The following is a 23,446-nucleotide window of genomic DNA, read 5'->3' on the forward strand; positions in this document are numbered from 1 at the left end:
GTTTAGATTGAATTCAAAGTTGACACAAATGATAAACAAAGCAATACGATGTAACAAATGAATACACATATAAAAGACTGTACCACACAGGCCAGTACAACAGCCTTCACATAAAGAGGAACCTAAAGGCACATACAGTACCAACCAATACTACTCACCCGACAGTCAGGGCAGGTGTGGACCAGTGCTGCTATGACTGTAGTCTTCTGGTCCGCAGCTGCTCCCTTCTTCACAGCCGCCGCGTTTGGCATCAGTCAACAAGTCTCAACTTGAGAGTGGTGCATGCGTTATATATATCAATACCATCGAAATGGTTTGTTGTATTGGTTTGACAAAATGGTTTGTCAGATGGCGCAAATGCTAAACTACAGGACTGTTTTGCTAGCACAGACTGGAATATATTCTAGGATTCATACGATGGCATTGAGGAGTATACTATCAGTCACCGGCTTCATCAATAAGTGCATCAATGACATTGTCCCCACAGTGACGGTACGTACGTACGTACAGTGTATTCGGAAAGTATTCAGACTGCTTGACTTTTTCCACATTTTGTTATGTTACAGCCTTATTCTAAAATGGATAAAAATATTTGTTTTGCCTCATCAATCTACACACGATAGCCCATAATGAAAAAGCGGAAACAGTTTTTCAGAAATGTTTGCAAATGTATTGAAAATTTAAAAAAACAGAAATAGCTTATTTACATAAGTATTTTTGACCCTTTGCTATGAGACTCGAAATTGAGCTCAGGTGCATCCTGTTTCCATTGATCATCCTTGAGATGTTTCTACAACTTGATTGGAGTCCAACTGTGGTAAAAACAATTGACTGGACATGATTTGAAAAGGCACAACCCTGTCTATATAAGGTCCCACAGTTGACAGTGCATGTTAGAGCAAAAACCAAGCCATGAGGTCAAAGGAATTGTCCGTAGAGCTCCAAGACAGGATTGTGTCGAGGCACAGATCTGGGGAAAGGTACCAAAACATTTCTGCAGCATTGAAGGTCCGCAAGAACACAGTGGCCTCGATCATTCTGAAATGGAAGAAGTTTTGAAGCACCAAGACTTTTCCTAGAGCTGGCCACCCACCCAAACTGAGCAATCGGGGTAGAAGGGCCTTGGTCAGGGAGGTGACCAAGAATCCGATGGTGACTCTGACAGAGCTCCAGAGTTCCTCTGTGGAGATGGGAGAACCTTCCAGAAGGACAATTATCTCTGCAGCACTCCACCAATCAGGCCTTTATGGTAGAGTGGCCAGACGGAAGTCACTCCTCAGTAAAAGGCACGACAGCCCGCTTGGAGTTTGCCAAAAGGCACCTAAAGGACTCAGACCATGAGAAACAAGATTCTCTGGTCTGATGAAACTAAGATTGAACTCTGGCCTGAATGCCAAGCGTCATATCTGGAGGAAACCTTGCACCATCCCTACGGTGAAGCATGGTGGAGACAGCATCATGCTGTGGGGATATTTTTCAGCGGCAGGGACTGGGAGACTAGTCAGGATCGAGGGAAAGACGAACGGAGCAAAGTACAGAGAGTTCCTTGATGAAAACCTACTACAGAGCGCACAGGACCTCAGACTGAGGTGAAGGTTCACCTTCCAACAGGACAATGGCCCTAAACTAACAGCCAAAACAATGCAGGAGTGGCTTCGGGACAAATGTCCTTGAGTGGCCCATCCAGAGCCCGGACTTGAACCTGATCGAACATCTCTGGAGAGACCTGAAAATAGCTGTGCAACGGTGCCCCCCATCCAACCTGAATGGATCTGCAGAGAAGAATGGGCGAAACTCCCCAAATACAGGTGTCCAAAGCATGTAGCGTCATACCCAAGAAGGCTCGAAGCTGTAATTGCTGCCAAAGGTGCTTCAACAAAGTACTGAGTAAAGGGTCTGAATACTTATGTAAATGTTATATTTCAGTTTTTTATTTTTAATATATTTGCTAAAATGTCTAAAAACCTGTTTTTGCTTTGTCATTATGGGGTATTGTGTGTAGATGTATGAGGGAAATAAATAATTTAATTGATTTTAGAATAGGGCTGTAACGTAACAAAATGTGGAAAAAGTCAAGGGGTCTGAATACTTTCCATGGATTACAGGCAACATCCGCACTGAGCTAAAGGGTAGAACTGCCGCTTTCAAGGAGCGGGACTCTAACCCGGAAGCTTATAAGAAATCCCGCTATGCCCTCCAACAAACCATCAAATCAAACAGGCAAGCATCAATGCAGGACTATGATTGAATCCTACTACACCGGCTCTGACCTTTGTCGGATGTGGCAGGGCTTGCAAACTATTTCTGACTACATAGGGAAGCCCAGATGCGAGCTACCCAGTGACACGAGTCTACCAAACAAGCTAAATGACTTCTATATGCGCTTCGAGGCAAGCAACACTGAAGTATGCATGAGACGACTGTCTGATCAAGCTCTACGTATTTTGTATTTATTATGGATCCCCATTAGCTGCTGCCAAGGCAGCTTCCTGGGGTCCAGCAAAATTAAGGCAGTTCAGGCCCCTACTCCACCACTACCACATATCTACAGTACAAAATCCATGTGTATGTGTATCTATAGTGCACCTGTTATCGTGTGAGTATGCATGTGTGTGTGCCTATTTTTGTGTTGCTTCACAGTCCCCACTGTTCCATAAGGTGTATTTTTCTCTGGGTTTTTTTCTCAAATTTTACTGCTTGCATCAGATACTTGATGTGGAATAGAGTTCCATGTAGTCATGGCTCCATGTTTTTATTTATTTATTTATTTATTTTATTTCACCTTTATTTACCCAGGTAGGCCAGTTGAGAACAAGTTCTCATTTACAACTGCGACCTGGCCAAGATAAAGCATAGCAGTGCGACAAAAACAACAACACAGAGTTACACATAAACAAACGTACAGTCAATAACACAAAAGAAAATAAAAATAGAAATAATCTATGTACAGTGTGTGCAAATGTAGAAGAGTAGGGAGGTAGGCAATAAATAGGCCATAGAGGCGAAAATAATTACAACTTAGCATTAATAGTGGAGTGATATATGTGCAGATAATGATGTGCAAGTAGAGATACTGGGGTGCAAAAGAGCAAGAGGGTAAGTAATAATATGGGGATGAGGTAGTCGGGTGTGCTATTTACAGATGGGCTGTGTACAGGTACAGTGATCGGTAAGCTGCTCTGACAGCTTATGCTTAAAGTCAGAGAGGGATATAAAAGACTCCAGCTTCAGATATTTTCGAAATTCGTTCCAGTAATTGGCAGCAGAGAACTGGAAGGAAAGACGGCCAAAGGAAGTGTTGGCTTTGGGGTTGACCAGTGCAATATACCTGCTGGAGCGCGTGCTACGGTTGGGTGTTGCTATGGTGACCAGTGAGCTGAGATAAGGTGGGGCTTTACCTAGCAAAGTCTTATAGATGACCTGGAAGCAATGGGTTCGGCGACGGATATGTAGTGAGGGCCAGCCAATGAGAGCATAGAGGTCGCAGTGGTGGGTAGTATATGGGGCTTTGGTGATAAAACGGATGGCACTGTGATAGACTGCATCCAGTTTGCTGAGTAGAGTGTTGGGGGCTATTTTGTAAATTACATCACCGAAGTCAAGGATCGGTAGGATAGTCAGTTTTACGACGGTATGTTTGGCGGCATGAGTGAAGGAGGCTTTGTTGCGAAATAGGAAGCCGATTCTAGATTTAATTTTGGATTATAGATGGTTAATGTGAGTCTGGAAGGAGAGTTTACAGTCTAACCAGACACCTAGGTATTTGTAGTTGTCCACATATTCTAGGTCAGAACCGTTCAGAGTAGTGATGCTAGTCGGGCGGGAGGGTGCGGGGAGCAATCGGTTGAAGAGCATGCACTTAGTTTTACTAGCATTTAAAAGCAGTTGGTGGCCAAGAAAGGTGTGTTGTATTGTGTTGAAGCTCGTTTGGAGGTTTGTTAACACAGTGTCCAAAGAAGGGCCAGATGTATACAGAATGGTGTCGTGTGCGTAAGAGGTGGATCAGAGAATCGCCAGCAGCAAGAGCGACATCATTGATATATACATAGAAAAGAGTCGGCCCGAGAATTGAACCCTGTGGCACTCCCATAGATACTGCCAGAGGTCCACGTTGCTGCAGGGGGTGCTGAGGTGTTGGCCGTGGTAACCAGGTGGAAAGCATGGCCAGCCGTGGAAAATGCTTATTGAAATTATTGATGATCACCTCCCTTAGTCTGTTCTGGACTTGGGGACTGGGAAGAGACCTCTTATGGCATATCTTGTGGGGTATGCATGGGTGTCTGAGCTGTGTGCCAGCAGTTCAAATAGACAGCTCTGTGCATTCAACATGTCAATACCTCTCATAAAAACAAGTAGTGATGAAGTCAATCTCTCCTCAAAATTGCAATTTCCCGAAGTCCTTTTTTGTGGCACCTGACCGCATGACTGAACAGTAGTCCAGGTGCGACAAAACCTGGGCCTGTAGGACCTGCCTTGTTGATAGTGCTGTTAAGAAGGTAAAACAGCACTTTATTATTGATATACTTCTCCCCATCTTAGCTACTGTTGTATCAATATGTTTTGACCATGACAGTTTACAATCCAGGGTTACTCCTTAGTTTAGTCACCTCAACTTGCTCGATTTCCACATTATTTATTACAAGATTTAGTTGAGGTTCAGGATTTAGTGAATGATTTGTCCCAAATACAATGGTTTATAAATATTTAGGACTAACTTATTCCTTGCCACCCACTCTGAAACTAACTGCAACTCTTTTTTAAGTGTCATTTCAGTCGCTGCAGTAGCTAACATGTATAGAGTTGAGTCATGCACATACATAGAAACTCTGGCTTTACTCAAAGCCAGTGGCATGTCATTAGTAGAGATTGAAAAAAGTAATGGGCCTAGACAGCTGCCCTGGGGAATTCCTGATTCTACCTGGATTATGTTTGGAAAGGCTTCCATTAAAGAACACCCTTTGTGTTCTGTTAGACAGGTAACTCTTTATTCACAATATAGCAGGGGGTGTCAAGCCATAACACATACATTTTTCCAGCAGCAGAGTATGATCAATAATGTCAAAAGCCGCACTGAAGTCGAACAAAACAGCCCCCACAAACGTAGCCGATGTGAGTAAGACCTTTAATCAGGTCAACATTATCAAGGCCGCAGGACCAGACGGATTACCAGGACATGTGCTCAGAGCATGCGCTGACCAACTGGCAAGTGTCTTCACTGACATTTTCAACCTGTCCCTGACCGAGTCTGTAATGCCTACATGTTTCAAGTAGACCACCATAGCCCCTGTGCCCAAGAACACCAAGGTAACCTCCCTAAATGACTACTGACCCGTAGTACGTACGTCTGTAGCCATGAAGTGCTTTGAAAGGCTGGTCATGGCTCACATCAACACCATCATCACCAGAAACCCTAGACCTACTCCAATTCACATACAGCCCCAACAGATCCACAGATGACACAATCTCTATTGCACTCCACACTGCCCTTTCCCACCTGGACAAAAGGAACACCTACGTGAGAATGCTGTTCATTGATCACAGCTCAGCGCTCAACACCATAGTGCCCTCAAAGCTCATCACTAAGCTAAGGACCCTGGGACTAAACACCTCCTTCTGAAACTGGATCCTGGACTTCCTGGTTGGCCGCCCCCAAGGTGGTAATGGTAGGCAACAACACATATGCCACGCTGATCCTCAATACCAGGGTCCCTCAGGGGTGCGTGCTTAGTCCCCTCCTGTACTCCCTGTTCACCCATGACTGCGTGGTCAAGCACGACTCCAACACCATCATTAAGTTTGCGATGACACAACGGTGGTCGGCCTGATCACCAATAATGATGAGACAGCCTATAGGGAGGAGGTCAGAGAACTGGCAGTGTGGTGCCAGGACAACAACCTCTCCCTCCACGTTATCAAGACAAAGGAGATGATCGTGGACTACACCCATTCTCATCGACGAGGCTGTAGTGGAGCAGGTTGAGAGCTTCAAGTTCCTTGGTTTCCACATCACCAACAAACTATCATGGTCCAAGCACACCAAGACAGTTGTGAAGAGGGCACAACAATGCCTATTTCTCCTCGAGAGTGAAAAGATTTGGCATGGGTCCTCAGATCCGCAAAAGGTTCTACAGCTGCACTATCGAGAGCATCCTGAGTGGTTGCATCACCACCTGGTATGGCAACTACTTGGCATTCGACCGTAAAGCGCTACAGAGTGTACTGCATTCGGCCCAGTACATCACTGGGGCCAAGCTTCCTGCCATCCAGACCTCTCTACTAGGCGGTGTCAGAGGAAGGCCTTCAAAGTTGTCAAAGACTCCAGTTACCGTAGTCATAGACTGTTTTCTCTGCTACTGCACGGCTAGCGGTAACGGAGTGCCAAATCTAGGTCCAAGAGGCTACTTAACAGCTTCTGCCCCGAAGCCATAAGACTGCTGAACAGCTAATCAAATGGACAGCTAACCCGGACTATTTGTATTGACCCTCCCTTTTTTACGCTGCTGCTACTCACTGTTTATTATCTATGCATAGTCACTTTACCCCTACCTATATGTACTTATTACCTCAATTACCTCGACTAACCTGTACATTACATTACATTTAAGTCATTTAGCAGACGCTCTTATCCAGAGCGACTTATAAAATGGTGCATTCACCTTATGATATCCAGTGGAACAACCACTTTACAATAGTGCATCTAAATATTTTAAGGGGGGGGGGGTTAGAAGGATTACTTTATCCTATCCTAGGTATTCCTTAAAGAGGTGGGGTTTCAGGTGTCTCCGTAAGGTGGTGATTGACTCCGCTGTCCTGGCGTCGTGAGGGAGCTTGATCCACCATTGGGGTGCCAGAGCAGCGAACAGTTTTGACTGGGCTGAGCGGGAACTGTGCTTCCTCAGAGGTAGGGGGGCCAGCAGGCCAGTGGTGGATGAACGCAGTGCCCTTGTTTGGGTGTAGGGCCTGATCAGAGCCTGAAGGTATGGAGGTGCCGTTCCCTTCACAGCTCCGTAGGCAATCACCATGGTCTTGTAGTGGATGCGAGCTTCAACTGGAAGCCAGTGGAGAGAGCGGAGGAGCGGGGTGACGTGAGAGAACTTGGGAAGGTTGAACACCAGACGGCTGCGGCGTTCTGGATGAGTTGTAGGGGTTTAATGGCACAGGCAGGGAGCCCAGCCAACAGCGAGTTGCAGTAATCCAGACGGGAGATGACAAGTGCCTGGATTAGGACCTGCGCCGCTTCCTGTGTGAGGCAGGGTCGTACTCTGCGAATGTTGTAGAGCATGAACCTACAGGATCGGGTCACCGCCTTGATGTTAGTGGAGAACGACAGGGTGTTGTCCAGGATCACGCCAAGGTTCTTAGCACTCTGGGAGGAGGACACAAGGGAGTTGTCAACCGTGATGGCGAGATCATGGAACGGGCAGTCCTTCCCCGGGAGGAAGAGCAGCTCCGTCTTGCCGAGGTTCAGCTTGAGCTGGTGATCCGTCATCCACACTGATATGTCTGACAGACATGCAGAGATGCGATTCGCCGCCTGGTTATCAGAAGGGGGAAAGGAGAAGATTAATTGTGTGTCGTCTGCATAGCAATGATAGGAGAGACCATGTGAGGATATGACAGAGCCAAGTGACTTGGTGTATAGCGAGAATAGGAGAGGGCCTAGAACAGAGCCCTGGGGGACACCAGTGGTGAGAGCACATGATGCGGAGACAGATTCTCACCACGCCACCTGGTAGGAGCGACCTGTCAGGTAGGACGCAATCCAAGCGTGGGCCGCGCCGGAGATGCCCAACTCGGAGAGGGTGGAGAGGAGGATCTGATGGTTCACAGTATCAAAGGCAGCAGATAGGTCTAGAAGTATGAGAGCAGAGGAGAGAGAGTTAGCTTTAGCAGTGCGGAGAGCCTCCGTGACACAGAGAAGAGCAGTCTCAGTTGAATGCCCAGTCTTGAAACCTGACTGATTAGGATCAAGAAGGTCATTCTGAGAGAGATAGCAGGAGAGCTGGCCAAGGACGGCACGTTCAAGAGTTTTGGAGAGAAAAGAAAGAAGGGATACTGGTCTGTAGTTGTTGACATCGGAGGGATGTCTGTACCTGTAACTGTATCTGTAACTGTACCCCCGCACATTGACTCGGTACCGGTACCCCCTGTATATATAGCCTCGTTATTGTTATTTTGTTGTATAACTTTTTTTTAAACTTTAGTTTATTTAGTAAATATTTTATTAACTCTTATTTTTACTTAAAACTGCATTGTTGGTTAAGGACTTTTAAGGAAGAATTTCATGGTGTTTGGCGCATGTGACAAATAAAATTTGATTTGGTTAGAAATTTGGCATCAATAACATGACAGTAATTTTACCCAAAAACAAATGTGTGAATACCAATTCATTTAAAATCCACCATATCAGGAATGACTAAATAAAGTTACATAGCCTACTAGCTATACTGATGATCTGCTGTCCGGAGGGTAACAGCAAATGGACCAATGGCTTCCTGCAGTAAAGTAAACACACTATTGACTTGAGAGGATGCTAATCAATCCATCTCTGAAACCTCTCGGAAAGTCAGACCAAAATAATACAGCTAGCTAGGGTCAATTAGTACTTGAAGTAGGCGACCCACCCCTCACCCACAGATACAAGCAAACATTATCTAGAATGCTAGCTTCACCATCTAAGTTAGCTAGCTAGCTAACAAGCAAGTTAAACTGTTGGTTTATTAAAGCCAAAGAAAGCTAAACAAATTTGTATGAATTTCACATGCATTTAAATGGCTAGATAAATAGACGGCTAATGTAGCCATCTAGCCAGGATAATGTTGCTAACTACCCCATTCATAGACGCTAACTGCTTTAGCGTCTGTTGACGATAGTGTCTTCTGGTTGGGTGAGTTTTGTTAAGATCCCTGAAGCTCGTTCTGAACGTTAAAACACATCGCTTGGATATATATATATATATTTAAGTTTAAATGGCTACACACCTTTACAGTGCCTTCAGAAAGTATTCACACCACCTTGACTTTTTCCACATTTTGTTGTGTTACAGCTTGGATTAAAAATGTATCAAATTGGTCACTGGTTTTTGGTCACCAATTTTTGGTCACACAATACCCAACAATGTCAAAGTGGAATTATGTTTTTCAAAATGTTACAATTAAATTATAAAATGAATATAAGTATTCAACCCCTATGCTATGGCAAGCCTAAGTAAGTTCAGGAGTGAAAATGTTCTTAAACCTCCTAGAGTGATGTAAGCTCCCCCGTGGAAATGTAATTAGCATAATAATAAAAATCCCCATCAATATCCATCTGTTTAAGCTAGAGATATCTGTTTTTTTTGCGTGTGCTGCGTCTCAATCCACCGCATCCTCTATGACCCCCAACAGTGTCACGGGACTCGTCTGATGTCGGTACCGCCGATCTGCCCATTTCTGTCTGTAGCGTCCGAACATTTTGGGCTACACAATGAAGGCACACTGAAGGTAGCCCAGTACCCGTTTTAAAAATGAATGGTGGTATACACTGAGTATACCTAACATTAGGAACACCTTCCTAATATTGATTTGCACCCCCTTTGCCTTCAGAACAGCTTCAATTCATCGGGGCATGAACTCTACAAGGTGTCGAAAGCATTCCACAGGGATGCTGGCCCATGTGGACTCCAATGCTTCCCACAGTTGTGTCAAATTGGCTGGATGTCCTTCGGGTTGTGGACCATTCTTGATACAGTACACATTGGAAATGTTGAGCGTGAAAAACCCAGCAGCGTTTCAGTTCTTGACACAAGCTGGTGCACCTGGCACCTACTACCATACCCTGTTCAAAGACACTTCAATATTTTGTCTTGCCCATTCACCCTCTGAATGGCAGACATACACAATTTATGTCTCAATTGTCTTCAGGCTTAAAAATCCCTCTTTAACCTGTTTCCTCCCCTTCATCTACCCTTATTGATGTGGATTTAACCCCCTAGAGTTGATTGAGTTGATTAAAGATAAAAATCTGTCCGTTTAAGCTAGAGATATGTTTTCTTGCATTGGATGCGTCTCAATCCACTGCATCCGCCAGTGTTGCACTTCCACGTCAGAGTTGAAAGGTGGTAGAGCTAGAGCGGTGTTTGTCAGACCATGAGACATTCCAAAATTGGTCTCCTCACAAAAATGTCTGTAGCGTATGAACGGTTTGACCACTCTATGGAAAGGGGAGACTCTCACGAACACATTGGTGGTCTCCGTTTTGCTCTACGACCCCCAAAAATGTCAGGGGAATCTTGTGTAGTCGGTACCGTCAATGTTCCAACTTCTGTTTGTAGCGTCCTAACCGTTTCGGCTACAAACTAATGTGTCACAGGACTCGTCTGAAGGTAACCGGTACGGTTTTTAAAAAATTATGGAAGTATGAAGGTAGTTTTGTGTCTACCCAAAAAAAGGGGTTAAATATGTGTAAAAAAATGCATGGACTCCCTCTGTACCCCACACATACAATTGTCTGTAAGGTCCCTCAGTGGAGCAATGAATTTCAAACACAGATTCAACCACAAAGACCAAGGAGGTTTTCCAATGCCTAGCAAAGAAGGGCACCTATTGGTAGACAAGTAAAAAATAAATACAAATATATCCCTTTAAGCATGGTGAAGTTGTTAAATTACACTTTGGTTGGTGTATCAATACACCCAGTCACTACAAAGATACAGGCGTCCTTCCTAACTCAGTTGCTGGAGAGGAAGGAAATCGCTGGTGACTTTAAAACAGTTATAGAGTTGAATGGCTGTGATAGGAATAAACTGAGGATGGATCAACAACATTGTAGTTACTCCACAATATTAACCTAATTGACAGAGTGAAAAGAAGGAAGCTTGTACGGTATACAAATATTCCAAAATTTCCATCCTGTTTGCAATAAGGCACTGATGTAATATTGCAAAAATGTGACAAAGCAATTAACTTTTTGTCCTGAATACAAAGTGTTATGTTTGGGGCAAATCCAATACAACACATTACTGAGTACCACTCTCCATATTTTCAATCATAGTGGTGGCTGCATCATGTTATGAGTATGCTTGTAATCGTTAGGGATTGTGGAGTTTTTCAGGATAAAAAAGAAACAGAATGGAGCTAAGCACAGGCAAAATCCTAGTGGATTCAGTCTGCTTTCCAGCAGACACTACGAAATGAATTCACCTTTCAGCAAGACAATAACCTAAAACACATGGCCAAATCTACACTGAAGTTGCTTACCACGAAGACAGTGAAAGTTCCTGAGCGGCCAAGTTACAGTTTTGACTTAAATCTACTTGAAAATCTATGGCAAGACCTGAAAATGATTGTCTAGCAATGATCAACAACAAATTTGACAGAGCTTGAAGAATTTTTTTAATAATATTGGGCAAATGTTGCACAATCCAGGTGTGAAAAGCTCTTAGCGACTTACCCAGAAAGACTCACAACTGTAATTGCAGCTGAAGGTTCTTCAACAAATAATTGACTCAGGGTTGTGAATTCTTTTGTAATTAAGATATTTCTGTATTTCATTTTCAATAAATTGGCAAATTTGTTTCGTCATCACTTCGTCATTATAGGGTATTGTGTGTAGATGGGTGAGAAAACAAAAAGTTATCCATTTTGAATTCAGGCTGTAACATAACAAAATGTGTAATAAGTCAAGGGGTATGAAAACTTTCTGAAGGCACTGTATAGGATTAGGTTTAGTGTTCCCACACAGCCATATCTCCATGTTACATCATTTGTTCACGGAAGATTTTCCAGATTTTCTTACCTTTGCCTGGATTTGGCAAACTCGTCAAATCAAATCCAATCACATTTCATTTGTCACATACACGTGATTAGCAGAAGTTGTTGAGGGTGTAGCGAAATACTTGTGCTTCTAGCTCCGTCAGTGCAGTAATATCTAACAAGTAATATCTAACAAATTACACAACATATACCCAATACACACAAATTAATTAAGACTATATACATATGGACGAGCAATGTCAGAGCGGAACGGACAAAGATACTGTGAATAGTATAGAATACAGTATATACATATGAGATGAGTAATGCCAGATATGTAACATTATTAAAGTGACTAGTGTTCCATTCCTTAAAGTGGTCAGTGATTTTTAGTCTATGCCTATAGGCAGCAGCCTCTAATATGCTAGTGATGGCTGTTTAGGAGGCTGATGAGATAGAAGCTGTTTTTCAGGCTCTCGGTCCCAGCTTTGATGCACCTGTACTGACCTCACCTTCTGGATGATAGCGGGGTGAACAGGCAGTGGTTTGGGTGGTTGATGTCCTTGATGATCTTTTTGGCCTTTCTGTGACATCGGGTGCTGTAGATGTCTTGGAGGGCGGGTAGTTTGCCCCCGGTAATGCGTTGGGCAGACCTCACCACCCTCTGGAGAGTCTTGCGGTTGCGGGCAGTGCAGTTGCCGTACCAGGCGGGGATGCAGCCCGACAGGATGCTTTCAATTGTGCATCTGTAATAGTTTGTGAGGGTTTTAGGTGACAAGCCAAATTTCTTTAGCCTCCTGAGGTTGAAGAGGCTCTGTTGTATCTTCTTCTCCACACTGTCTGTGTGGGTGGTCCATTTCAGTTTGTCAGTGATGTGTACGCTGAGGAACTTAAAGCTTCCACCTTCTCCACTGCTGTCCCGTCGATGTGGATAGAGGGGTGCACCCTCTGCTGTTTCCTAAAGTCCACGATCATCTCTTTTGTTTTGTTGACGTTGAATGAGAGGTACCACACTCCCAGAGCCCTCACCTCCTCCATGTAGGCTGTCTCGTCATCGTTAGTAATCAAGCCTACTACTGTTGTGTCGTCTGCAAACTTGATGATTCAGTTGGAGGCGTGCTTGGCCACGCAGTCATGGGTGAACAGGTAGTACAGGAGGGGGCTGAGCACACACCCTTGTGGGGCCCCAGTGTTGAGGATCAGTGGAGTGGAGGTGATGTTTCCTACCTTCACCACATGGGGGCAGCCCGTCAGAAAGTCCAGGGCAGTTGCACAGGGCGGTGTTCAGACCCAGGGCCTCAAGCTTAATGATGAGCTTGGAGTGTACTATGGTGTTGTCCAGATCATCATGGCCATGGTGCGTGATATGAAGCTTGCGACAGGCATTTGTAGTTCTGTATGATAGCCACATTAGCAGCTATTTAGCGTTTCATTTATGGGAATTAAATAGAGGCGAATACATCATGCCAGGGTAAGCCTATATGAAACACATACCTTATTTTAAGTGCTTCTAAAATCCCCTATGGAAAAAAAATGAATGGTAGAAAAATGATTGCAACCATTTCCATGTTTGGGTAGGTTTTATGGGTATTATGACTCATACTGTGGTACCACAGTGTTTCTAACCCATACTGTAATGCCTTTGGTGATATTCTATAATGATTCACAGACAGTGCTGACATCATCTTGCGTGGACTTACCGTTTGTTGTGATCTTGCTGCAAGTCTCTCTTTCAGGACATCCGCCTCTCTGCAAACTGTTCTTAAGGTCTTGGACCTCTGATCAGATCGTCCATTATTTTGTTATTTGAGTCCACCAGTATTTGAACAAAGCTCTTGATGCTTTTTTCCTGTTGCTATAACAATTGCTTTTAGACATATTTTTGTTGATTTAAAAGATCATGCACCTGTGACAGCAAAACACTGTCCTCTCCATTATTCCAACCTTCTTTAACTTTGGGCGGCAGTATAGTAGCAAAGTAGGCTAACGCTGATACTCCACACAATTCCAGCTAGCACAACTCACAGTGCCGATGGAAACAACAACAAACAAACAATCCTGCAAGAGTTACATTTCAAAAAAGGAGAAATTGAATATTTAAAGAGGACTTGGGTTAGAGAGGCCTATGCTGCCACCTACTGTAGTAACAGCAGAGGTGTCGGCATCCTGATAATTAAGAATACACCCCTTTCCCTTATATCCCAGCACACTGACCAAGAAGGCAGTTTTCTCATGTTGAATTGTACCTTACATGGTGAACAATGTACATTGATTTCATTGTATATCCCACCAGGCGCCCATCTGGTGTTTTTAGATACAATTCAAGCTATATTAGATCAAATCCAGACAGGAACTATTATTTTAGCAGGCAACCTAAATCATACATTCCAATAAGATTGACAGATTCAAGGAACCTCCAAAGAAGCTGAAAAATGTCATGTCTACAAATAATTTACAGGACACCTGGAGACTACTACTCCCAACTACAAAAGACTACTCCTTTTTTTATTTTTTTCTCAATTCAGAAAAGCTATTCAAGAATTCACTACATTTTTATTTTTTTTAAACGCTCTCAACAATTTACTGGGTTAAAAAATCCATGACATAGTGAATCCGGATAATTCTCCGTATCATGCTTAATTACACCAACAGAAAAAACACTTAGCGACAGAATATGGAGAATGAACAGAGCGTATCTTCAAGACCCGACATGTATTAAATAAATGATCATATTCAAACCTTTACCATTACAAATGTAGACATAGAGGAAAGAGAAAAGCCGACACTCAATATCATTTTGGACACTTTTAAGTTGTACATTAGGGGAATGATCATACTCAGCAAAGGTTAAATCTGATTTAGAAATTAAAATTAAAGAAAAATAAAACAATTCACTATTTTAGAAAAAGGCCATAAAAAATCTTTACCAAGTAAAGAATAACATTTAATTTCAGAATTTGAGCAGGAATATGATATTTTACTTTTGAAGAGAGCCAACAGGTTAAACTCAAATAAAGCATAGGCTACTATTAAGTATACTACTTATTGGCAAATAAACCTGGTAAACATCTTGCAGCCCTCACAAAACCAATACATCAAACTAGTTATCATTTTAAAAGATAAAGTTACAAATGCGTTAATTAGAATTAGACAACAGTGGGACTGATCCTACAGTCTTCTTAGACTCAATAAACTACAACACTTTCAGTAGACTGAGTATAGCAGCCTTGGAAAGTGCTCCAACTCACGACATTCACAACAGTGGAACAACAGCTGCATGAGGCGCGCGGTGTCTTTAAGGTAATCCGGGCATTTTCTTATGGTCTGTGCTGAATGACATCATTGATATTGTCAATGGTGTAACTGAGACGAGAGATAGAGGAATAGCTGGATTTCCAGTTTACCCCAAATTATCTGTCATTCGCAGTGCAGACTAGACCAGAGTATACCGCGGGACGCTTACATCGGGATCAGGATCAGGAGGGCGGTGAGGAATGGTTCGTCAAGCGCCGCGGCCGTCTTTCGCTGTCCATGGTGCTGTTTGAATGACAACGTCCTGATCAGCACCTCGGTGGAAGGAAGGCAGCAGTCCCTGAAGAGCTTGATCAAAACCGGTGAGCAACGGAGGGGAGGAAATGCACGGGTCCATTGGTAAATAAGGGGGAATTGTGTTTGTCTGTTTGGGGTTTGTACAGGGACCCAAACAAGCGAGTCAGAATCCGAAGGTAGGGAAATAGGGTTTTTCTCGACCGAGAAGGTTTTCCCAAGCCAAGGGTGCGGCTTTGTGCAAATATTGACAATAAACACTGAACGTGAATTCGAATGTGTCTAATATAGGCCTAATTATATCGATTAGACTTTTGGATAGGTTTAATCTAGCTTCCCAGCTCTGTCGACTGGATGATTTACTATTTTAGATCTGCAGCAAATGACGTGGCCCCTGGCATCTTGCTATGGAGCAGCGCTACAACCTTGCTACAAGAATAGGCTCAATTTTGTAATAGGCTTATAGGGTAGGCTACTTACCTAACACAAACTTGAGCTGTTTCGTATATGCATTCATTAACAAGAGTTTGACCTTAACTGAGACGGGTTTACAGTGTAAAATGATCATGGTAAGATTGCATGTAGTTCCTATCATCTATCATTACCTTGCTTCAAAATGTTCTATCGCTGTTGGGATTTATCCCATCTCATCCACCAACATTATGTACGACTGTAGAATATATCTTTTTTAATAGAATAGAATGATATAATATATTATAACTTTATTAGTTCATCTTTATTAATCTGTTTAGTGTTCGTCTATTACACATTATATTTTGCTCTGCTGCCAACCTTTACATACAAGACACCAGCAGGGCATCCTGAGTGCACTGCCCTTACAGAGCATGAATTGAAATGCAAATTAAGCATATTTACCATCTTTATAATCAGTCTGTCTTTCCTATGTATGTATTTCAACACCATCACAGCCATTTTCCATAGTAAACCTCTTCCTGTATAGTGATGGGAAAAGCATGCATATGGCTAGCTGGAAGAAAATGTGTTTCACTTAATTTCATTTGGGACTCTGAAATGATGAGGTTATGCTAATTATTTGTGTATGTGCTGGTGTCCTTTGAAGTGAGATGGAGTGTGTGAGATGCCAGCTGGTTCAAAGTGCTGGATTTATTAAGTCAGATTCACACTGAGTTTTCCCCTGCACATGCCCTCTCAGAGACACATAGTACACAGCTTTTTCAAATCCATAGCTCCAACTTTCTTATAAGAAGTTAAAAAACTATTTTTTGAAAATCCACATTTTAACCACACTTTTTTTCCACTCCCATTCCAATTATTTTGGCTTAAATAATGTTTTCTTCTTTCTCCATCCCTGAATTGGTCTTCATTTTGTCTTCTCTTGTCCCGTTTCTTATTTTGTAACCAATTCTCCCTTTTGTAACATCTTATTTGAGTTGGATCCCCATGAGATTGAGATGGAACTGGGTTGCGTCACAATGTCCTTCAGCTATATCGATCTACAGTTTGATTGATGACAGAGGGCAGCGGGTAGCCTAGCAGTTAAGAGCGTTAGGCCAGTAACCGAAAGGTCGCTGGTTCGCATCCCTGAGCCGACTAGGTGATAAATATGTCGATGTGCCCTTGATCAAGGCACTTAACCATAATTGCTCCTGTAAGTCACTCTGGATAAGAATGACTAAAATGTAAATGTTTGCTCCCTCAGTGAGTTGGGAAGACCAGCAGGAACCATGGAACTGAGAGTGGGGAACAAGTACCGCCTCGGCAGGAAGATAGGGAGCGGCTCTTTTGGAGACATTTACCTGGGTAAGACATTCATTTTAATGCAGCTCTAACTCTACTTATTCTCACAAACCTCTAAATAAACATATTCCAGAATAGACTGCCTTCCATACTAACTTTAAAGGGATACTTCAGGATTTTGTCTACTTTTATCTACTTCTTCACAGTCAGATGAACGTGTGGATACAATTTTTATGTATCTGCGTGCAGTTTGAAGGAAGTTGCTAACTAGTGTTAGCACAATGACTGGAAGTCTATGGTAACTGCTAGCATGCTAGTAGATAGACTTCCAGTCATTGCGCTAACGCTAGTTAGCATTCGCCTGCGAAACTACCTCTAACTTCTTTCATACTAGAAGTTAGAGGTAGATAAAGGGTTTCATTGCCAAAATCCCAAAGTATCCTTTTAAATTCTGTCCGAACACATTTCATCATTGAACACATCAAAGCTGGCCATAAAAAGAAAAGACTGTGTCAGAGTAGACCATGGTGATTGCGTCATCAAAAAGTTGGTCCTTTTGGTATGTGTCCCTTCCTGTGTCTCTGTCAGGCATTAACATTGCCACGGGTGAGGAGGTGGCCATTAAGCTGGAATGTGTGAAGACCAAACACCCACAACTCCACATCGAGAGCAAGTTCTACAAGATGATGCAGGGAGGAGGTGAGAGAGGAGTAGGACAAGAGGGTGTGGTCAGGGGTGGGAGTGGTGGGCGACTATGTTGGGAAACCCTAACCTGAAACCTGAAGTTTTGCATGGGTTTTCCAAGCTAATGCCTAGGCTTTAGCTTAGAAGGCTTACTCTGGACCTGGGTTCGAACCCCAGTAAGTGACACTAGCTTATAAATCTCACTCTCCCTTCCCTATAGTGGGAATCCCATCCATAAAGTGGTGTGGAGCAGAGGGAGACTACAACGTGATGGTGATGGAGCTGCTAGGCCCCAGTCTGGAGGACCTGTTCAACTTCTGTTCCCGCAAGTTCAGCCTCAAGACTGTCCTGCTGCTGGCTGACCAGATGGTACAGCACGCCTCCTCCTCCTCCTCCAAAACCTCTGTTCACCTTTTTATCATATCATATGCTTCTCTATATGCTTTATTGTGATGGCATTTTCAAAGAATACCCCTTGATTATATATAACGTTATTGGCTTTAACCAAGAACTGGAACTAATAATGATAGTCAACCATTCCCTCTCTCCTTTCCCCCTCTTTCTCCACCTCCTTTCTCCTCTCCAGATCAGCCGTATTGAGTACATCCACTCTAAGAACTTCATCCACAGAGATGTGAAGCCTGACAACTTCCTAATGGGCCTGGGCAAGAAGGGCAACCTGGTGTACATCATTGACTTTGGCCTGGCCAAGAAGTACCGCGACGCCCGCACACACCAGCACATCCCCTACCGCGAGAACAAGAACCTGACCGGCACGGCACGCTACGCATCCATCAACACACACCTGGGGATAGGTACAGTACTAATTGTAATATTAACAGTGTGTGTTCACGTATGTTTGACCCTTCATCGGCTGTGTGTGTGTAGTGAGAGAGTCGATAGATTTTACGTGATTGCGTCGGTATTGATCCGGAGTTGATTCACAGAACTACTGCAGTAGGAGTATTGACCCTTCTCCATCTCCTCTCTCTTCCTCCCTCCCTCCCTCCCTCCCTCACTCCCCTCTTCTCTCCTTTCCTTTACTCTATGCTCCCCTTCTCTCCTTTCCTTTACTCTATGCTCCTGTTCTCTCCTTTCCTTTACTCTATGCTCCTGTTCTCTCCTTTCCTTTACTCTATGCTACTCTTCTCTCATTTCCTTTACTCTAAATTCCTGTTCTCTCCTCTTTCTCCTCTGAAGGTATACACATGTTATTGTTTTGTTTTATGTGTCTAAATAAGATCAGTATAGTGTCTCCTCTCTCCATGTCTCCTCTCTCCCCCCACAACCCCCCACTCTTCTCCCCCTCCCTCTCTCTACAGAGCAGTCTCGTCGTGATGACCTGGAGTCTCTTGGTTACGTCCTGATGTACTTCAACCTGGGCTCTCTGCCCTGGCAGGGCCTCAAGGCCGCCACCAAGAGGCAGAAGTACGAACGCATCAGTGAGAAGAAGATGTCCACCCCCATCGAGGTGCTCTGCAAGGGATACCCATGTAAGTAGCTAAAGTCTGTTTCTTTATCCTGGGTTTACAACACTAACTATGAATGTGTTTGTGTTAGTGTTGTTAGAAACTCACTTCAAGTAGTCTTTCAACACCAAGCTAAATTAATGTGCATTTGACCCAAGTCTTTGGTGACACTTTGGTTAGCCTCTGTCACCCCCTCTATCCACAGCTGAGTCTCTCTGTCACCCACTCTATCCACAGCTGAGTCTCTCTGTCACCCACTCTATCCACAGCTGAGTCTCTCTGTCACCCACTCTATCGACAGCTGAGTCACTCTGTCACCCACTCTATCCACAGCTGAGTCACTCTGTCACCCACTCTATTCACAGCTGAGTCTCTCTGTCACCCACTCTATCCACAGCTGAGTCTCTCTGTCACCCACTCTATCCACAGTTGAGTCTCTCTGTCACCCACTCTATCGACAGCTGAGTCACTCTGTTGCCCACTCTATCCATAGCTGAGTCTTTCTGTCACCCACTCTATCCATAGCTGAGTCTTTCTGTCGCCCACTCTATCCATAGCTGAGTCTTTCTGTCGCCCACTCTATCCACAGCTGAGTTCTCCACCTACCTGAACTTCTGTCGCTCTCTGCGGTTCGATGACAAGCCGGACTACTCGTACCTGAGACAGCTGTTCAGAAACTTGTTCCACAGACAGGGCTTCTCCTACGACTATGTCTTTGACTGGAACATGCTCAAGTTTGTGAGTACTGCATCCCTATTAACCTTTATTATTACGCAATGAATAATTTATTCACAATATATCTATTTGTTTCATTACATTTTCATTTTAAATGACATTATACATTAGTGGATTACATGTGTATTATAAATGTATAATATATGACGTTTACATAGTTGATTATAGAAACATGGTTCCCTATGAGTTTATTTTGAATCCCTGGCACCTTCCTAACCTGAACAAACATCTTTCTGCTTCAGGGGGCCAGCAGGACAGCCGAGGATGGGGAGAGGGAGAGGGAAAGGGAGAGGAGAGAGGGAAAAGAGGGGGATGAGAGGATCGGCGGGGGACCTAGTGTACCTCGTGCCCTACCCCCGGGCGGAAACCCCCCGGGCGGCGTAGACAGGATCAGAAATGGCCCCAATGCAGCAGCCTCTAATCCTGCTTCCAGAGGAGTAGCACAGTCAGGTGAGTCATGAGGCAGACAGTAACCCTGCTTCCAGAGGAGTCGCACAGTCAGGTGAGTCATGAGGCAGACAGTAACCCTGCTTCCAGAGGAGTCGCACAGTCAGGTGAGTCATGAGGAAGACAGTAACCCTGCTTCCAGAGGAGTAGCACAGTCATGTGAGTCATGAGGCAGACAGTAACCCTGCTTCCAGAGGAGTCGCACAGTCAGGTGAGTCATGAGGCAGACAGTAACCCTGCTTCCAGAGGAGTCGCACAGTCAGGTGAGTCATGAGGCAGACAGTAGTTGAAAAGAAGGTCTGCATTCTTAGAATGAAAGTGAAATATCAAACAAAATGTTTATTCCATTTGGACTAAAACAAATATAAGAGTCCGGATCTTCTCTTTTTCTACTACTGACTATTTTAGATCTATGCACCAACTACTTAGGAGTCTACTAGTGCGTAAGGTTTTCACTTACTTCATTAGGTCGACAGGATGTTACTGCATAAACACGAGGGAGGGTGTGTAAACTAAACCACTTGCTCAACTCATGACTCCAGTTTGTAGCCCTCTAGTCTCTTAAAGAGTCTGTTGTGTTTGGACTTGGCTGAGGAAACTTGGAGGAAAGTCCAAGGTGTGCAGGCATTTGTTCCTGCCCAGCACTAGATTCCATTTGACCAATAATGTGTGTGTGTGTGTGTAGGGAACCGGTCCCCACAGGCCGTGTCCCGTGCGGAGCGAGAGAGAAAGGTGGCCATGAGGCTCCACCGTGGCGCCCCCGCCAACATCTCCTCCTCTGACCTCACTGCACAGATGGGCCAATCACGCATCGCCACATCACAGGTAATTTACCTACCATTGTATCTCTCTCTCAATTTTGCTCTCTCTTTCTGCTATCGTGAACCCCACTGCCCCCCCACTCTTCCCCTTCTGAAAGGGACTGAAGTTTGTCTGCCTGTGTATGTGAATGTATAATATGTCTGTTGAATGCACAGCACCTTATACTAAGCCTATGCTTTCTGTTAACCCCCTCTCCTCTTCACCAGGTCAGTGTGCCATTTGAACACCTGGGGAAGTGAGCTGCTCCTCTCTGGCCCTCTGGACTGGCAGGTAAGGACACGTCAGAGGGACAACACTATGTGAACTATGGACCAACCCTAACCTGTAACATCAATGCACGATTTACTCATGTTAGTTAGTTGCATGCACAGATCTCAAGTTCGAATTTGGCCCTAAGTATGCTTATGCTTTCTTGAATGACATTTTTTGCAAATGTGTGTAAAAAGTGAAGTAAATATATGAATATTTTTTTGCAGCCATGGCATTGTATCAAATACCTACTCAAGTACTTTGGAAATTGTTGGATAAAAAAGAAAGCAGTGGGTCAACAACACTGAAGAGGGATGAAAGATGGAAGAAAAAAGGAGAGGAACGAAGGATTGAAAGAAAGTGTGAGAAGTGAACGCCTGTCCACTATGACTGTAGTTAACTGGAGGAAATTGTGAAAAGATGAAAGATTGACAACTTAAAGACACTCTCATGGTCTAGCCTTGCCTCCCAGGCTTGTAAGACCTTTGCCTCAGCTGGTGAATGAGACTTCTGTACTACTGTCCTGGTTCACTCTCATTACGCCGGCTACATGATCAGTGGGACCATACACGTCTCTCAGAAGCTCAATGCGCAAAAAAACATGCACATGTCAGTGCAAAATGGACAAGCTCTGATTGTTCTAGCTGTTTCCATCGCTGAGGTGATTGTATGGGCTCATGTGTAGCTTAAAAAACACACCGTCGAAATCGTTTGTCTCACGTTGAATGTCCAATTTATGACAGCTGCATTTACTGCTAATGGTGTATGTTTATAATCAATAACAACAAGAACAAAATCAGAGGTTTCCTGGGGTCAAGCAAAAATGATTTATTCACTAGTAGGCAAGACGATCTCAGCTGAGAGGAATTGGGGGCAAATGAAAGAAAGAGAGATAGGAAGAGATGTGGTAAAACGTTGTTCAGGAATGGGAAAAGATGAATGTGAATGAATGTGAAAGTGTTTGCATCAGAGTTGCTTAGAGAAGTGGGGTTGCATATAGTCAGTGTATGTCAATGTCTTATTGTCTTACTGTTTGTTTTTCGTACTTTTGGTTTTAGCAAGCCAAGGACCGACCAAGAGTCAAAGGATGAAGGGGATGGTAGGAGACTTAGAGAGATGGACTGTCACCCATTTTCTCTTTACGTCTTCACTGTTTAGGAATTCCAGGATAAGAATAATTATGAGTAGATTTTAACCTAGCGTTAAATGAGGACATTTTGGTTCTACAACACTTACTGTTAAGATTATTGACACATTTCCATTGAGGTTCCACTCCCCTCTGCAGTGTATGTGAACACAGTATTGTATTACATTTGTCAACAACAAAGAGCTAAAAATGCCCCTTCAAATGATGGTGGACCATATAATAAAGGAGCATTACTTCTTATCATTAAGTGGAGGAAATTAGTTATTTACTCAATTGATTGTTTTTGTTCTGGTGTTTTTGTCAACTGGTAAGTCAAGGCAAGACTCTAACCTCTCATGCCAGGCTTCGCAAAAGTGAGAATAATGAATAATAACCTGCACTCTTGGTTATTATGATAATAAGAAAACAAGCCGTATTATCCTGGCGATGCGAGGAGGAGCATGGGAGAAATGAAGAGGTTGGATTTCAAAGTTATATGCTCAATAACTTTTTTAAATTATTTTTTTATCTCTTTAAATATGTTTTTGTGTAAAGCCAGAATGTGCTAGGTTGTTTGAAGATGTCAATGTAGTAACAGAGATTTATTGACCTGCAGGAGGGCTTGGTTGGGTGTAAAGGGAGTCAAATGTAAGGTAGGCCTACACCTGCATGAGCAGGCAGATAATAATAAAGATGAAATATATGGTTGTGTGGGTGCACTGATATCGTGTGCATTTCTTTACCATGCTTAGATTTTATTACAACAATATTGTGTATAATAATAATAATTAATAATTGTATTGTGTCCCTTTCCATAAAGTTGTCTTGTTGCATCTCAAACTCAACAGCACAGCATCACCACATATAGTGCATAAATACATAGATACATACAACGATGAAAATTACGTGCAATAATG

The 23,446-nt window shown here is 43.5% G+C and overlaps 1 protein-coding gene across 1 annotated transcript; it reads left to right on the forward strand.

The window, feature by feature from the left end:
* Positions 1-14,990: 14,990 nt before the first annotated feature.
* LOC106589542 (casein kinase I) lies at positions 14,991-22,793 on the forward strand. Its single transcript, XM_014179651.3, has 11 exons — positions 14,991-15,346; positions 16,960-17,060; positions 17,586-17,696; positions 17,902-18,050; positions 18,268-18,496; positions 19,004-19,174; positions 19,740-19,888; positions 20,128-20,335; positions 21,018-21,157; positions 21,361-21,424; positions 21,631-22,793. The coding sequence occupies exons 2-10, from the start codon at positions 16,985-16,987 to the stop codon at positions 21,391-21,393; spliced, it is 1,266 nt and encodes a 421-aa protein (XP_014035126.2). The 5' UTR covers positions 14,991-15,346; positions 16,960-16,984; the 3' UTR covers positions 21,394-21,424; positions 21,631-22,793.
* The last annotated feature ends 653 nt before the right edge of the window (positions 22,794-23,446 follow it).

The sequence above is a fragment of the Salmo salar genome, chromosome 28 (assembly GCF_965601325.2).
Source record: "Salmo salar chromosome 28, fSalSal1, whole genome shotgun sequence".
Lineage (NCBI taxonomy): Eukaryota > Metazoa > Chordata > Actinopteri > Salmoniformes > Salmonidae > Salmo > Salmo salar.

What these genes read in the sequence shown, in the direction of transcription:
- LOC106589542 (XM_014179651.3), top strand. Translation starts at nt 16,985, where the DNA reads ATGGAACTGAGAGTGGGGAACAAGTACCGCCTCGGCAGGAAGATAGGG. An exon ending in GCTCTGCAAGGGATACCCAT is followed by an intron (nt 19,175 to 19,739) that starts GTAAGTAGCTAA and finishes CTCTATCCACAG; the next exon opens with CTGAGTTCTCCACCTACCTG. An exon ending in CAGAGGAGTAGCACAGTCAG is followed by an intron (nt 20,336 to 21,017) that starts GTGAGTCATGAG and finishes GTGTGTGTGTAG; the next exon opens with GGAACCGGTCCCCACAGGCC.